At 40.0% G+C, this 15,175-nt stretch overlaps 2 protein-coding genes across 16 annotated transcripts in view; one reads left to right on the top strand and one right to left on the bottom strand.

Moving 5' to 3' along the window:
- The window catches only part of LRRFIP2 (LRR binding FLII interacting protein 2), a 50,413-nt gene extending 44,013 nt beyond the window's left edge, over positions 1-6,400 (top strand). For all 12 annotated transcript variants that reach the window (XM_081834783.1, XM_081834781.1, XM_081834780.1 and 9 more), the window contains 4 exons: positions 714-834; positions 3,544-3,623; positions 4,540-4,644; positions 5,523-6,400. In XM_081834783.1, coding sequence (XP_081690909.1) covers positions 714-834; positions 3,544-3,623; positions 4,540-4,644; positions 5,523-5,633 — 417 coding nt within the window. In that variant the 3' untranslated portion in view covers positions 5,634-6,400. The remainder of the gene's footprint in view (positions 1-713; positions 835-3,543; positions 3,624-4,539; positions 4,645-5,522) is intronic.
- MLH1 (mutL homolog 1) overlaps positions 6,171-15,175 on the bottom strand; it is a 33,608-nt gene continuing 24,603 nt past the window's right edge. For 2 of the 4 annotated variants that reach the window (XM_081834773.1, XM_081834774.1), the window contains 7 exons: positions 14,607-14,752; positions 12,833-12,941; positions 11,649-11,712; positions 10,030-10,194; positions 9,128-9,220; positions 8,623-8,736; positions 6,408-7,322 (listed from right to left, as the gene is read on the bottom strand). In XM_081834773.1, coding sequence (XP_081690899.1) covers positions 7,155-7,322; positions 8,623-8,736; positions 9,128-9,220; positions 10,030-10,194; positions 11,649-11,712; positions 12,833-12,941; positions 14,607-14,752 — 859 coding nt within the window. In that variant the 3' untranslated portion in view covers positions 6,408-7,154. Of the gene's footprint in view, positions 6,333-6,407; positions 7,323-8,622; positions 8,737-9,127; positions 9,221-10,029; positions 10,195-11,648; positions 11,713-12,832; positions 12,942-14,606; positions 14,753-15,175 lie in introns of those variants that run through there. The other 2 variants (XR_014150230.1, XR_014150231.1) reach the window with 2 other exon arrangements.

Raw genomic sequence — 15,175 nt, 5'->3', positions numbered from 1 at the left:
TGTTGAATGTTGGTCACTTAAGGTCATTCATTGCTACTGGTGGAAACCTGTGATATTATTATTTAAAGAAGTCCATTCTTCACACATATCCACAACTAAGTTGCTATTCTCTTGGAATAGCAGTAGCATTCTAATAACCTTGTTCCGACACATAAAGGTAAAGGGACCCCTGACCATTAGGTCCAGTTGTGGACGACTCTGGGGTGGCAGCGCTCATTTCGCTTTACTGGCCGAGGGAGCCGGCGCACAGCTTCCGGGTCATGTGGCCAGCATGACTAAGCCGCTTCTGGCGAACCAGAACAGCGCACGGAAACGCCGTTTACCTTCCCACCGGAGCGGTACCTATTTATCTACTTGCACTTGGACGTGCTTTCAAACTGCTAGGTGGGCAGGAGCAGGGACTGAGCAATGGGAGCTCACCCCATCGTGGGGATTTGAACCACCGACCTTCTGATCAGCTCACCCTGTCACAGGTATTCGATCAAACCACCGACCTTCTGATCGGCAAGCCCTAGGCTCTGTGGTTTAACCCACAGTGCCACCGACACATACCGTGCAATTATTTTAGGTTAAAAATAGTTACTGTGAACTGCTTCTGGGAGCAGTATACAATGACCATAAAAAAAATGGTTGTAAATGCCAGTAATACACCTTATCAAGCGTAAATAGACATAATATTGAACTACTCACAGAATGCTATATTTTCATTTCAGATTAAAAAAATGAAATTACAGTTGGAGGAAGAACGGCAGAAATCCTCTGGAAATGATGGCACAAGTACTAATTTAACGGGATTGGAAAACGGTTCAGATTTGCAGTTTATTGAAATGCAGAGTATGTATATTTTCACCCTTCAATTCCGTATGGCATTTCTACTTTGAAGAGTGCACACGGTAGGAACATTCATGCCTGAACGTTTTTCTGTTGGCACATCCCACATAAATAGCAAAATATAAAATATATAGAATACAGTAAAATGCAGTAGATGGGAGCATAAGGCGACCTTGGCTTAAATTCCTGGAATTCGTTGGATTAATCTTCTTGCTTAAGCTGCTACACAGATTTTGAGAAAATTAAATGAGAGTAGGAACACTTAGATTGCGGTTTCTCTGCAGTTACACATATGGGATCTGCATTTGTGCAGAACATCATTTCAGAAACACCTAGAGCAGGGGTAAAAGGTAAAGGGACCCCTGACCATTAGGTCCAGTCGTGACTGACTCTGGGGTTGCGGTGCTCATCTTGCTTTATTGGCCGAGGGAGCCGGCATACAGCTTCTGGGTCATGTGGCCAGCATGACTAAGCCGCTTCTGGCGAACCAGAGCAGTGCACGGAAACGCCGTTTACCTTCCCACCGGAGTGGTACCTATTTATCTACTTGCACTTTGACATGCTTTTGAACTGCTAGGTTGGCAGGAGCAGGGACCGAGCAACGGGAGCGGGGATTCAAACTGCCGACCTTCTGATCAGCAAGTCCTAGGTTCTGTGGTTTAACGCACAGCACCACCCGCGTTCCTATAAAGCAGGGGTAGTGAATCTTTTTATACCTATTGCCCATTAATGCATCTTTCTTGATGGTCAAATTTCCTTACCGCCCACTAGTACTCGATGGAAGGATTCAGCTTTTGCTATAGAACCCCCTCCCACCCACCTAGAATCCTGAAACGCCCACTAGTGGGCAGTAGGGACCAGGTTGACAACCCCTGGTCTAGAGGTTTGCAGACCTTGTAGTCCCATGGCTAAAGCAGGGAACCCTGTGTCTCTGCATTGCTCAAGAGTGGGACCAAGAATCTCTGATCATTTCCCATGAAATTTTTGGATTATTGTTCAACAAAATTTGTACATCACAAAGTGATGTAGTAGACGGAAGCAAAAGGAGAAATAAAAACATATTTTGTAGAATAAGATTATTGTTCAGTAATGAATTACTGAAGTTGAGACCTGCAAGTTGAATTTCATCTTCCAATGGCTTTAAGTGAATCCTGCATCACACAATACATTTTATCTACATGTTTGTAATGTGAAGATTGCAGTTGGTCATATATGCACACCCTGAACCCAGAAGGCAGTGAATTTCCTACAATGTGTACACATGGTGTGTGTCATCTTTACATGTCTGCTGTGTATATTGTCATCTGTACCCACTTATTCATATATAGTAGGTACAGCTCAGTCAGTGAAACATGAGACTCTTAATTTTAGGGTCATTGGGTTCAAGCTCCACAGGGGGCAAATGATTTCTGTATTGCAGGTAGTTGGACTAGATGAGCCTCGTGGTCCCTTCCAATTCTATGAATTGTTGAATGAAGTAATCTTTGGACCCTAGTGAAATTATACAGTGCTAGGTACTTTTAGTAGATTTGGAGTGTAATCTAGCCATTTGAATTTGAAAATGTTTATTTGTATTCAAAATCATTTTGCCTTTTGTTAGGAAACATCCCTTTTCATTTTACAGTGGTACCTCGGGTTACATACGTTTCAGGTTACAGACTCCGCTAACTCAGAAATAGTACCTCGGGTTAAGAACTTTGCTTCAAGATGAGAACAGAAATCGCACGGCAGAAGCGAGAGGCCCCATTAGCTAAAGTGGTGCTTCAGGTTAAGAATAGTTTCAGGTTAAGAGCAGACCTCCGGAACGAATTAAGTACTTAACCCGAGGTACCACTGTACTTTAGCGCACACTCCCCACAATGCACTTGGACCTGATATAGTTACCTTAAATGAGATAGGGTTTCAAGAGTGAAGATCTACAGTGGTAGAAGGAAATAGGTTCAGGAGGTTTAACAGAAGACCACAGTTGAGGAAATATTTCATTTAAGAGCTAGTACCAATGAGGGCTCCTTGGGTGGCTTTTAACTACATTTTACTCAGAGCAGACCTATTGAAATTGATGAACACAACTAAGGTGGGTCTACTCTCAGTAAAATTTATTTTACTACCATCCCCATTCATTCTCTCTGAAAGTAGCATCCTTTAGCAGGACTTACAACACATGCTGGATGAGGTATGATTTAGGAAAGAAACTCTCCAGATTAATTTCTGCAAAAGGGTAACCTGTTACAACTTTTCTCAGATCACGTCTTAAAGAAGTTGACCCTCAAACTTCCGAAGGACTGCTTATACCCCACCCACAAGCCCTTCAGCAAGCAAGGACAAACCCAGCACCTTGGCAGACATCTAATATTTTAAATATTCTTGATCCTTGTGTAACCAGTTGACTATATTTTCTAATCACCAACCCATCACTACACTCAAAACCAAGAGCCCATTATCCAGGGATGCTGTGTTTTATTTCAATAAAATGATTGGCTAAAACTCTTGAGCTCTTTAGATTTTGAGGGATAAAAACCCATAGGGGATTTACTCCTCAAAAAAGTCTGTTTTATGTACTATGTACTATCCTTTCATCAAATAACAAATTGTACAGGTACGTCCAACATTTCCTATCCTATTTTAGCCAAAGCAGAAAAATATAATCTTCACTGACATTTGATTTAAATGTTCAGTTGACAGCCATTAAATGCTTAATTTTCTTGTGTCTAGGAGATGCCAACAGACAAATAAGTGAATTCAAGTTTAAGCTTTCAAAAGCTGAACAAGATATAACTACTCTGGAACAAAATGTAGGTACCTTTTTGTTATACGTATTTCCTAAACTTTTTTTGATACCACATACATGTATTATGCTCTTGTGTAATAGATTGCAGAAACTATGTCCTCCACATCATAATTTAGTAGAGCCAATGTGGCAAATTATCTTGAGGGCTTCATGCTCCTATAGAGAATTTGTCCCTGAATGTGGGTTTCATCCTTTCAGAGGACCAGAGCTATTAGGTATATGAGTTGGTGGGTGTGAACTTCTAAGCTAACAAAATGAAAACACAGCTATATAGTGCATGTGAAAATTTGTGGGGGAACAGGTACACATTTTAAAAATAAGGCTTTTACAGCCTTGTAAAAGTGATGTTTTTAATGTTTGGTGCTTTTATATTTGTGGGAAGCTGCTCAGAGTGGCTGGGACAAGCCACATGGATGAGTGGGGTACAAATAACAAAATTATTCTTATAAAAGTGCTTGGTAGAGTTGAGCCTAGTCTCACCGCTCACATAAATTCATTGGTATCCTGTAAGATTTTTGAAGCATTACCATTCAGCACATACTGGCCACATTCAGACAATCATTACCTGATTTCCTAAGTTTTATGATTAATGCCTTGTGAACAAGCCCATGATATTAAGCTGTTGGCTTAATATTCTGGCATGTTTGACACAATAGGGAGCCATAGTTTAACTGAAGACTCTCCTGCCTTGTTCACTCGCATGAAGACGTCAAGCAGGCTTGTTCAAAAGTCAGCTGATGAAGCTAAGACATGATAGTTTAAATACAGCAATGATAGTTGGCTGCCTCAAGGAAGGCAGTAAAGGTGACATGTTTTGTGCCTTTTAAGTGCTATATAAAGGAAGGTCACAGATAAACGGGGCATTCCTAGTATATGGGAACATGAGTGAATCATTGCTTTAAACCTGTTTGATCTTTTAGGTTGTAAGACTTGAAGGACAAGTAGTACGATACAAAACTGCTGCTGAGAATGCAGAAAAAGTAGAAGATGAACTCAAAGCAGAAAAGAGAAAACTTCAGCGAGAGGTAATTGTCTCTTTCACACAGTGTGAAAAAGTTCTAAGAATTTAAATATAGGAGGCAATAACATTTAAAGATGGGGTGATGTTATATTTATATCAAAGTCTTTAAACTATTCTACCTGTTGACTGTCTCTGGAAACGAGAATGGTGAGCACAGAGATTAACATGTGGGATTTTTTGGACTGTTACATTAAAAAAAAAGTTAAGAGGTTACTGAGGAACTATATATAGAGATCAATCTTATGCTGTTGCAGTATGCTTCCCTATGTTTAAAATCAGAATGTCGTTACTGCATACTCATGTACGATGGCTTGTTATTAAACAATAGCTAGGGCGTTCTCTGGTGGAAAAAAATACTAAAGACTGAAAATCACAACCGATTGCTTTTTTAAACCTGTGTGTGCTTTAATGAATTGAGAAAATGTGTCCCAATGTTAAAAGTGGCTGTGCTCCCCTTCCCTTCTTAGAGCTTTCCTCTCTACTGGGGTTTGATACCATAATCAATCATAGCTTGGAGAAGTGATGAGGCAGGTGGAAGGTTCTGCGCTTACCTCTAAGCCCCTCTTTGCGGTTAAGATATCCTTTCAGGTTCTACATAACTGCTTTAGATCCAGTTTATCCACCTACCTTTTTGGGGATTCAAATTACCTACCAGTAATTTAGTCAAACTGGCAGAGTGGAAATTCTGTTTCTAGATGGGTTGTTTTCAAGTAACTACATGGCCTCCGGACCTTCATTGTGTAAACATGTTTTTAAACTACACCAAAGCTCCACTAAAGTTTTAGTTTTTCCTGTGCTTTTTGAAACTGCATTGGCTTGATTTAAAATTCTTTAGTCCTCTCAAACTGTTGCACTTACAAGGTATTGGCTTTTTCTTTTCAGTTAAGAACAGCATTGGACAGGATAGAAGAGATGGAGATGACCAACAGCCACTTAGTAAAACGGTTGGAGAAAATGAAGGCAAACAGAACTGCACTCCTATCTCAACAGTAGAAAGAAAGTTTAAAAAATTGCACTGCTCCTTGAAAACTTGTCCCTAGCTTGTTTTAATACAGACTTTCTTTGGCACAAGCATTGAACATTGAGTTGTTCAATGAGTTTTAGTTTCATAATTAAGTGGCAAATATTTTGTAACGAGTGGATGAAAAAAAAAACCTCTGAATTTTTATGCGAATGAGTTTTGCAGCTTAATTCTAGAGTCTTCTCGAGCCCAATGCTGTTATTTCACAATTGTGAAAGCAAATGTATTCATTGAAACTCTCTTCCACTGCTTTAATAACGCTTGGTGCTTGGAGACAACTGCATGAATTCAAGTGAATGCTGCATTACAAATTAACCAATTATGTGCTGAAGACATCACATGGCACAAGTGCCTTCTATATGGTGCAATGTAGACGTCAATGATTAAGATAACCTTTGGAATCATAACATTTATTTTAAGATACCTTTGGGGGTTCTATGTTTGCTAAACTTTATACATTTTGATGGAAAACACTTTTGTAAAATATTTAAATTTATATAAAATAGAAATGACTGTATAAAATTTGCTTTATTGCATGGGTGATGCACAACCTGAGTTTAGACTTCCTAAAGTACTATTCGTAACTACTCTTTATGTTAAGAGTGGTGACTTACGTTTTGCTGTACATTGTAAACCTGGTGTTGGCAGCTGCTCAAGCGTGGAGTGGAACACTGGGTGGGTAGGAGAAATGTGGTGAAGGATATAAACAATAAATGGACAATTTGCTTAACAAAATGAACACTGAATGTGTCTGGGTATATTTTTACTTTAGTTAGCAACTTTTCATTTTGTTAAGCATTTGCAGTGTTAACTTAAAAACAAAATGTGTGACACAAACAGCTGCACTACATATTATGAAATTGTAACACAGGTTAGCTACCTTACTTTGCAACTGACCGTGGATGTGGCTAACCTTTTTATAAGAGGCTAAGTGTGTTCAAGCAACAGTTGCAGATTTGCCAAATGTCTAGAGCTTGTTACATTGTTTTTGGGTTCACATAGATTAATTGACCAATTCACAGAAACATTAGTCTGCTGTTATCTAGCCCTTATACAGGTAGGCGCTTTGAGCATTTCCTGCCCCCTCACCTTGTTTCTTGCATTCAGAAGCAAAGATGGTAATTCCTCAGTTTTAATATGGTAACCTCTTCTAGTCCTGGATGACTCACATTTAAGGATACTGCTGTCAGATTTTTATATTTATCCAATCCATCCCCAAATGGACCTACCTAATTCATTATTAGCTTATAAGATAAAGTGAAGATGGCTCCATACCTTTGTCTACAGAACTCTGAACTGGCTACCTTGTCCACTTTTCAGCCACAGGTGGAAGCTTTGGTATTTGCTAGTCATCCTATACAAAAGTTGTGTATTCTGACGTCTTGTAAAGTTGAACACTTCCTGGTCTGCAATTCAGTCACTTCTACAATTCTCAGTGATAACAGCAGCACTGCAGGGAAAGCTGTGTAATAGGTACTGATATATGTCTGTGTTCAACATCTTTCAAACACTTTGTACAAGTCTGGTAAATTAGCAAGCTGCAAAATGCTGCCATCTTCTGTGAAGTTTTTAGGAGGCAAAAGGTATGTCCGAAGAACTTTATAAAGCACATGTTCCACTGTCCATTTCCATGATCTCTTACCAGCTCCAGAGTCTTCAGCCTGCAAAGAAGTTTAAATAAAGCAGTTTGACTAAGGTTTTAGTAAATACTAATGTCGTGTTCAATAATTCTGTGGCTAATGCATCACCTCCTTTTAGAGTTCTATGTATTTATTTGTTTCCCTATCTACTGCTCAATCAGCTTGTGAAATTTATACCAAAAGAAGAAATGGTCAGAGTCCTGCACCATTAACATGAGGCTTAATTGTTCTGAAAGGATTATTCATTCTTATGTGCCACAACTCTGGTAAACCACTTCTGAGCATCACTCTTCCTGATGACACCTATACTTTTCTGTTTGGAACCCTTGCTTGATCATTCTGCTAACGGCAATGACTGTCTCAGTGAAGGAACTCCATCTCCTTGGGTAGCACTTGGCTTATAACTAAGGACGAATATAGACTGAAATCTGTGACCTTCACAGTACTTGCTGTCCTTCGGCTTGCCAATCGGAAGATCGGCAGTTTAAGTCAGCATGACGGGTTGAGCTCCTGTTGCTCTCTCCCAGCTCCTGCTAACCTAGCAGTTTGAAAGCATAGTGACCCAAGTAGATAAATAGGTACCACTGCAGTAGGGAGGTAAATGGTGTTTCCGTGCGCTCTGGCACTTGTCACGGTTTCCCGCTGCACCAGAAGCAGTTTAGTCAATGCTGGCCACGACCCAAAAAGCTGTCTGCGGACAAGTGCCAGCTCCCTCGGCCTGAAGCAAGATATATGCCACACCCCATGGTCAAGTGTGACTGGACTTAACTGTCCAGGGATCCTTTACCTTTAGCTGTCCTTTCTCCACCTCAGAATGCGAGAGCATGACCTGCCACTGTTGTCCCAGGGATTGAGACTAATTTCCCCTAATATACTCTTGTGATCTTGATAAGGGCAAAGCTCTGCCATGTAAGGATCTTTGCCTATTAGAGATGCTACTTTTGTTAACCTGATCCAACCTAAACGATAACGGGGATTGGTAGCAGCATTTACATCCCTCCATACAAGGTGCCCTCAGAGCTCATAGTGCTCTCCCCAGCATTGGCAGTGAGAGATCCAGTATATTTAAAATATGCACTAATTTATCTATCACCCACATTTTCTAAAATTCCCCCATTGACGGGGAAAGGTGGCTGCCACTAAGGCTGTACTTGTGCCACTCAGTTGGCCTAAAGTACTTTGGTTTCATGAGGGAGGTAGTCCTCTTCAACTCTTTTGCCTGTAGTACTGCCTTCAACTCACTCTTTACATTCCCAGCCCTAAATGCAAGATTTCAGAATGTAGTTTTGATACAGGGAAAAATAACAGATGAAGACTGTACCTGTTGAGTAGTGAGATCAGAGTCTTCCATTATATACTGTTTTCTAATGGAGTAGAACATGGCACATTCTTTACTCAAGGTATCAAAACATTCCTTTTCTTCATCCCAGTTTACCTGGAAAAGAAAATGTAACTTCAATAAATACAGTAAGCCTACAGCAGTTACATATCCAATTGCAGCTATTTCTACATACGAAAATCTAATGTGGAGTGGGAGGCAAAGATCAGTCACATAGGAGGAAGTTTTCAGCAGCGCTCTTGTAGGCAACTAGTATTGGCTCAATTGATCAGGACAGAAAATCTCCTTAATGCAGAACTGTTACTCAATTTTTTTTGCAGCTAGCATAAGCACATGAGTTTCACTTTAGACTGAACAAAAAATGAGTTTCTGTGAGAAAAAGGAATGTGACTAAGCAAGTACCTAAGACTGACCCAACTGCATTAGTCAAAATGAAATAAATCTATGTGAATATGGCTTCACTACTTCATGCTGAATATTGACATACCTCTGTGGCCAAACGAAGGACAAACATAGGCAGCCCTTCCAGTGGAGGGACGTAATTATCTATCAGGAGTGGTAGTCCTGTAAGATTTCCCATCTGTAAATAGAATGTTTCTCCATTATTGTGATGCTTATTCTCCTATGTATACATCAATATTGGGTTCCTAAGCCAAGGACTACAAACATGGCAAAATCTACCTGCTGTCTGCTTGTGACATTTTTTGTATTTTCTGTTCTTTGGAACTAGCATAGTATCCTGTTTTATTTATCTGTATCCTTTACCAAGGTAAACAAAATTCATACATAAAACAAAAAAGATTTTGGCTCAGCTGGTGTGGCATACTACTACTTTCTGCCTTTCTGTTTGGTAATAATAAATTTATTGCTTTTCTGTAGCTTTTGTATCCCCACTCCTCCCCAGTGGCCCAAAACTGCTACTTATATAGTTTCTCTATTTATTGACAGCATTCAGGTGATCATTACTCAGATGAATAATCAGAGATACGATCAAGTCTTATTTTCTCACGTGCAGCCAATTTGCTAAAAGTGAAGACATCTGGAAGAATTTACAGAACAATAGCTCTGTGTTACCTCCATTCTGGGAAACAGTAGTTAAGGGCTTCCAATAAAACTAAGATATTCATCCAACTCTAAACCACTGTTATCCTAGCATTAAGGCATAGTTTCTTGGTTCAGACAGAATAGGAAGCTATATTTAACGGAATACGTTTTGGTTTGCATGAAATGAGGAGTGAAGCTGTTGCTTGTAGGTGGATTAGAGTGCTTGTTCATATCTTCTTAAAATCATCTGATAATTCAATCTTGCTCTCTACTCAATGGATTTTGTAAAATGCACAGTACAGCAGGTAACGATTAAACCACCCCAGGATAGAAAAAGGTAGTTACTTCATCAATTTCAAGAGAGAAATAGTCTTTCAGCATGGCACTCTTCTTCGTTAGAAAGTCAACAATGTATTCAGCGAGGCCTTCCTTTGGGCCATCATCTTCTGTCCAACCACTTTCATCATTCTCCAGGGCTAGCATAGCTAGATCATAGAGTGGAGCTGGTTCCTACATTTACAAAAAAAAATAGCACAAATCATTACCTGTCATTCATGCACCCATCTGACTTTTCCACAATTACATATAGCTTGGGGAATGGAGAAGTATCTGCTTCTTTAAAAGGACTGTAACCCTATCAAGAGGATGCCACCTCCCATCCATCCGGTCTAGGGAACCACCTACTAATAGTGTTTTAGTTTATTTGGATTGAGCTTCAGTTTGTTGGTTCTCATCTAGTCCATTACTGAGGCACGACAACAGTCCAGCACATCCACTGCCTGCAGAAGTAAAGAGGAAGTAGAGTCGTGTGTCATCAGCATATCGCTGACAACATATCCAGCCCACTGACCCCACTCAGCGGTTTCATTGTTAAATAGCAAAGGGGATAAAATCAAACCATGGGGAACCCTACAGTGAAGGTTCCACGGGGCTCCTCAAGAATCACCCTCTGGACACGTCTACCCAAGTAGGACTGGAACCAGAGCAAAGCAGAGCCAACCCCTAATTCAGACAAAGCACTTGAATCTGGCCTGTGACCTTGCCCAAGTAGAGGAGATTGGCAACTGGACAGTAATTACTTAGGTTTTCCAAATACAAGGAGTGGTTTAACCACTGCCTCCTTCAATCAGGCAGGAACCATCCCCTCTTGTATGGAAGCACTGATCAGCTCCCTGGCCCAGCCAGTTGTCCCCTCCCTGCTAGCTTTTATCAGCTAAGAGCAGGCAAGAGTCCAACACGTAAGTGACCAATCCAGGCACCTTGTCCATGTCCTCAAGCCTTACTAACTGAAACTCATCCAATGCAACAGGACTAGACAATGCTCTGGACACCTTTTGAGATTCATCTGCTGTAACAGTGAAGTCAAAGTCCTGGCAGATGCAAGTGATTTTATCCTCAAAATGCTTTGTAAACAAAGTCACAGCAAGTTATTTTAGGTTCTGTCACCTTCTTCGGACCAGACTGTAAAAGACCTCACATTACCTGGAAAAGCTCTGCTGGACAGCATATTGAGGATACAATGGAAGCAGCAAAGTATTGCTGCCTTCACTGCCACTAAGTAGGCTCAGTGATGAGCCCTCACCACTGTTCAGTTGCATTCCATTGGAGTTTTCTTTCGCTTGCATTCAAACCATCTCCCAGCTTGCTTCCTCACAAGGAGCCAAGTGGGCTGTACCAAGTGGGAGAGGGCGCTCAGGGGCAATCGTGTCAACAGCCCATTCAATTTAGTTTTTTCCATTGGCTAATGAAAATAATTTTGTTGCCCCATGATAATAATGAAATCAATGGCAGCTAAAATGTTTTGGTATAAAATAAGGACTATATTAGGGCTCTGGATGCAGAAGTGGCTGCACCACAAACCTCCCTGCACCACCACCAGATATTGGGTAGGATTGCTCTACCCAATATCTGCTCTGTATCTTAGTAAGTTATACATAAGACAGATAACTTAAGTGTATACTTACTGACAATCTTAAAACGCCGAAGTTTCCAAAGTCATAGATAAGGATCTGATAGAACATTTCTTGACTTTGAGAAAGGAAAAACAAAGAGTTTGCTATTTGCTCATGGTCCACTCTGTAATGCTGTCAATGAATAGGAAGCCTTAATATGGAATTCCATTGGCAACTAAAATCTATGGGTTTTAGCTACGAGTGGGAAGTATGTATTTTTCTAGAGCACAGCAGTTATGATAAAATATCCAGCATTGTTTAATAAAACAGATAAGCTTCCCAGTAGTGGAACAGATGCAGGGGGAAGGGCTGTAGCTCAGTGGCAGAGCAGCTGCTTCTTATACAGAAGATTTCAGGTTAAATCCCTGGCATCTCTAGGCAGGAGCTGGGAAAGACTGAAAGTCTGGTGAGCTACCACTCAATGAAGGCAATACTGAACTAGATGTAGCAATGACTCTGTAGACAGCAGCTTCCTATGTAATCCAATATTAATCAAAGGGCAAGAACACATCACTGACTACAATCCTTATGAAACTTAAGAACATTACAAGTATTAATGAAGGGGAGCTGGTATAAGAAGCAATATACGTATAAGTAATTATAAAAGACGAACACAATTACATTACAAATAAGGTTAGAAAATTTATCACTTTAAAAACTGCCATTCCCATTTCCATTTATAAAACTCAAAGCAGTTCAAAATATACATTATAAAGTCATCTGTTAGCAGATGCAATGATCCCAAACTATAGGGTGAGGCCAACTTACCCCAGCTGCACCCACAACTCCCTTTGACATCTACCACTCTTTGGTCTTCTAGGAACAGATTCCACTCATATTACCCTCTGTGTTTTCTACTTCTCATATTCATATATATATCTAGAGAGAGAGAGAGTTTATCTCTCTCAAGCCTTTCTGGGAGGTTCATCAACTCTTTTTCCTCTGATGACTAGAATCCAGACAATATCTTCAGGGTCCTAATGACCTATGATTTCACTCACTGTTCCTCCACAGCTCCAGCTGTCCATGTGTTCCTGTTATTTTGGGGCAGTGACCCAAAAGTAATAAAAAGTTAAAAACTACAGCAAAGCCCACACTACTCCATTTGGAAATGTGATTATTATTTTCTTCCTTTCTCAAGCTACTGGATATTATTTGTCTTGATTAAAACAATATATTTAACTTGGTTCTGTTACCTGAGTTTTGTGGTACTGAGCAGATACAGTTTTGTCTGATACTGCACCAACGCCCACTGAGGGTTAACACATCCAACAAAGGAATGATCACGTATCATCTCTTGAAGATCTGAAATAACCCAAATCACTTGTGTTTAGTACAATACAGAAGAATATCCTTCCCTCTAAGAACTCAACTACAGTGGTACCTCGCAAGACGAATGCCTCGTAAGACGAAAAACTCGCAAGACGAAAGAGTTTTTCGTTTTTTGAGTTGCTTCGCAAGACGGATTTCCCTATGGGCTTGCTTCGCAAGACGAAAACGTCTTGCAAGTTTGTTTCCTTTGTCTTGCAAGTTTGTTTCCTTTTTCTTAAAACCGTGCATTCAGGGGGTGCAGCTGCGACTTGACTTCGAGGAGCAACTCATAGCACACGGTGTGGTAGCCTTTTTTGAGGTTTTTGAAGACTTTGGTGATTTTTGAAGATTTTCCAAAATCCGTGCTTCACAAGACGAAAAAACTCGCAGAACGAATTAATTTCGTCTTGCGAGGTACCACTGTATTCAATTTACTAAAATATTTAAAGCATTATGGACTTCAAATATCAACTCTTATTCAATTTCATATAACCCAATTTTTTACTCAGAAAAAAATGCATTTTGGAAAGCGGTTTAATCGCTGCCCATGCTGTTCTTACAAGTTGCATGTACTTTCCTTCTGTGAAATTCCTTGGAATATGCTTCCTCCAGCAAACCTACATGTTCCCGTGTGCACTAATTTTCAAGTGCTAGAAATTAGTAGTTTCCTCCAATAAATATTTTGGCAATTACAAAGCAGTTATATCAGACCTCTTTTGGAATTCAGGCCAATATAGTCCAAAGTACTCCAGATAGTTAACACGGTTACTGAGAGTACTGAACTTGCTACTCTGCCAAAAATCTCAAGAAGCCCATTCCACAAACCAGGAACTGGCTTTCAAGCAGTTTGTAAGATTGTTTAAATCCAAAAACTTCATTTTAACCAATGTATTTATCCATTTAAGCTTTCTTTAAAACTCAGTTGCCTCCAACCAACTGAGCTGGCAAATTAGAAACTGGGTGCTAGTTTATATTTTTCCAGACCTAGCTGCCAGACTACAGGTAGCCTAGTGGTGTTAACTACCTGTGTCCAGGTACTAAAATGAAGGAAAGAGTACTGGATCCATAGTACTTCCACTTCATACTACAACTATTAATTAATTTAATGCCTGTTAAACTTCAGCTGCTTCTATTACAGAAGAATTTGCTCTGAACAATACAAGCAGCAGCTGAAAGGAAGCCACCCACATAAAGAATTTGCAAGCTATTTTGTTTCCTTCAAAATAAATATTTACTGGACCTGAGAGCAGAATTCTGCTCCATTCTTCTGAACTGCTTATGTAATGGGTCATGAGCAGCTGCCAACAGTGTTCTCAATCAATGCCTACTTCATGAGTGACTATTTCCAAACAGTATCAACAAATTGCAGCAGCCTAGTCTCCATGTCCAACTCTGACCCTTTCTGTGCTGTTCATATTTCCCCCCTTATCCCTACATCTCTAGCTCTAGTATATAAAGTTTTGATTTTCCAGGCAGATTTTTTAGCAGAGTATTAGCCTTGAGTGCAATTTAATATTTCATAGTATAGTAAAAATAAAAAAATAAAGAGCATTCCTGTCATAGGAGATAGTTTTTATAAATCCTGTAATGCAAGTTATGCTATCTTAGTGGGTCTAAATTTGCACATGAAACACAACGGTAATAGCAGAACATGCATACTTGCATGTGCCCGATTACTAATTTCCTCTTGAAGGGTTGCTATGCTAGTTAGGTTCACAATTCTCCTTCTTGGAACGCAGGCAGCAGTCATTTCCTGTTTTTGCTGTTCTTCCATTTCCACATCACATTTTGTTCGCTGCCTCTTTCTGGAATATGAAAAGGAAATGCATTTTGTTCTATTTGACGTGTATACAAGTCAAAGCAGCGTGCTGTGATTAACTCTGGAGTAATTAAACAGGTATTTGGTTAAGTAGATTCAAAAATACATTTCACACTCAAAAGCTACATTTACTAGAAAATCTGCCCAAGGCTTATGGAGCTAAACTATGCCAGCAAAATTTGGCCACAAGAAGAAATACCATATTTTTTGCTCTATAAGACGCACCTAGTTTTTGGAGGAGGAAAACAAGAAAAAAAATATTCTGAATCCCAGAAGCCAGAACAGCAAGAGGGTTCGCTGCACAGTGAAAGCAGCGATCTCTCTTGCTGTTCTGGCTTCTGGGATAGCTGTGCAGCCTGCATTCCCTCCATAAGACGCACACACATTTCCCCTTACTTTTTAGGAGGGA

This window comes from Podarcis erhardii (genome assembly GCF_964252035.2).
Source record: "Podarcis erhardii genome assembly, chromosome: 12".
NCBI lineage: Eukaryota > Metazoa > Chordata > Lepidosauria > Squamata > Lacertidae > Podarcis > Podarcis erhardii.
This window is presented reverse-complemented; position numbering and strand designations above follow the sequence as displayed.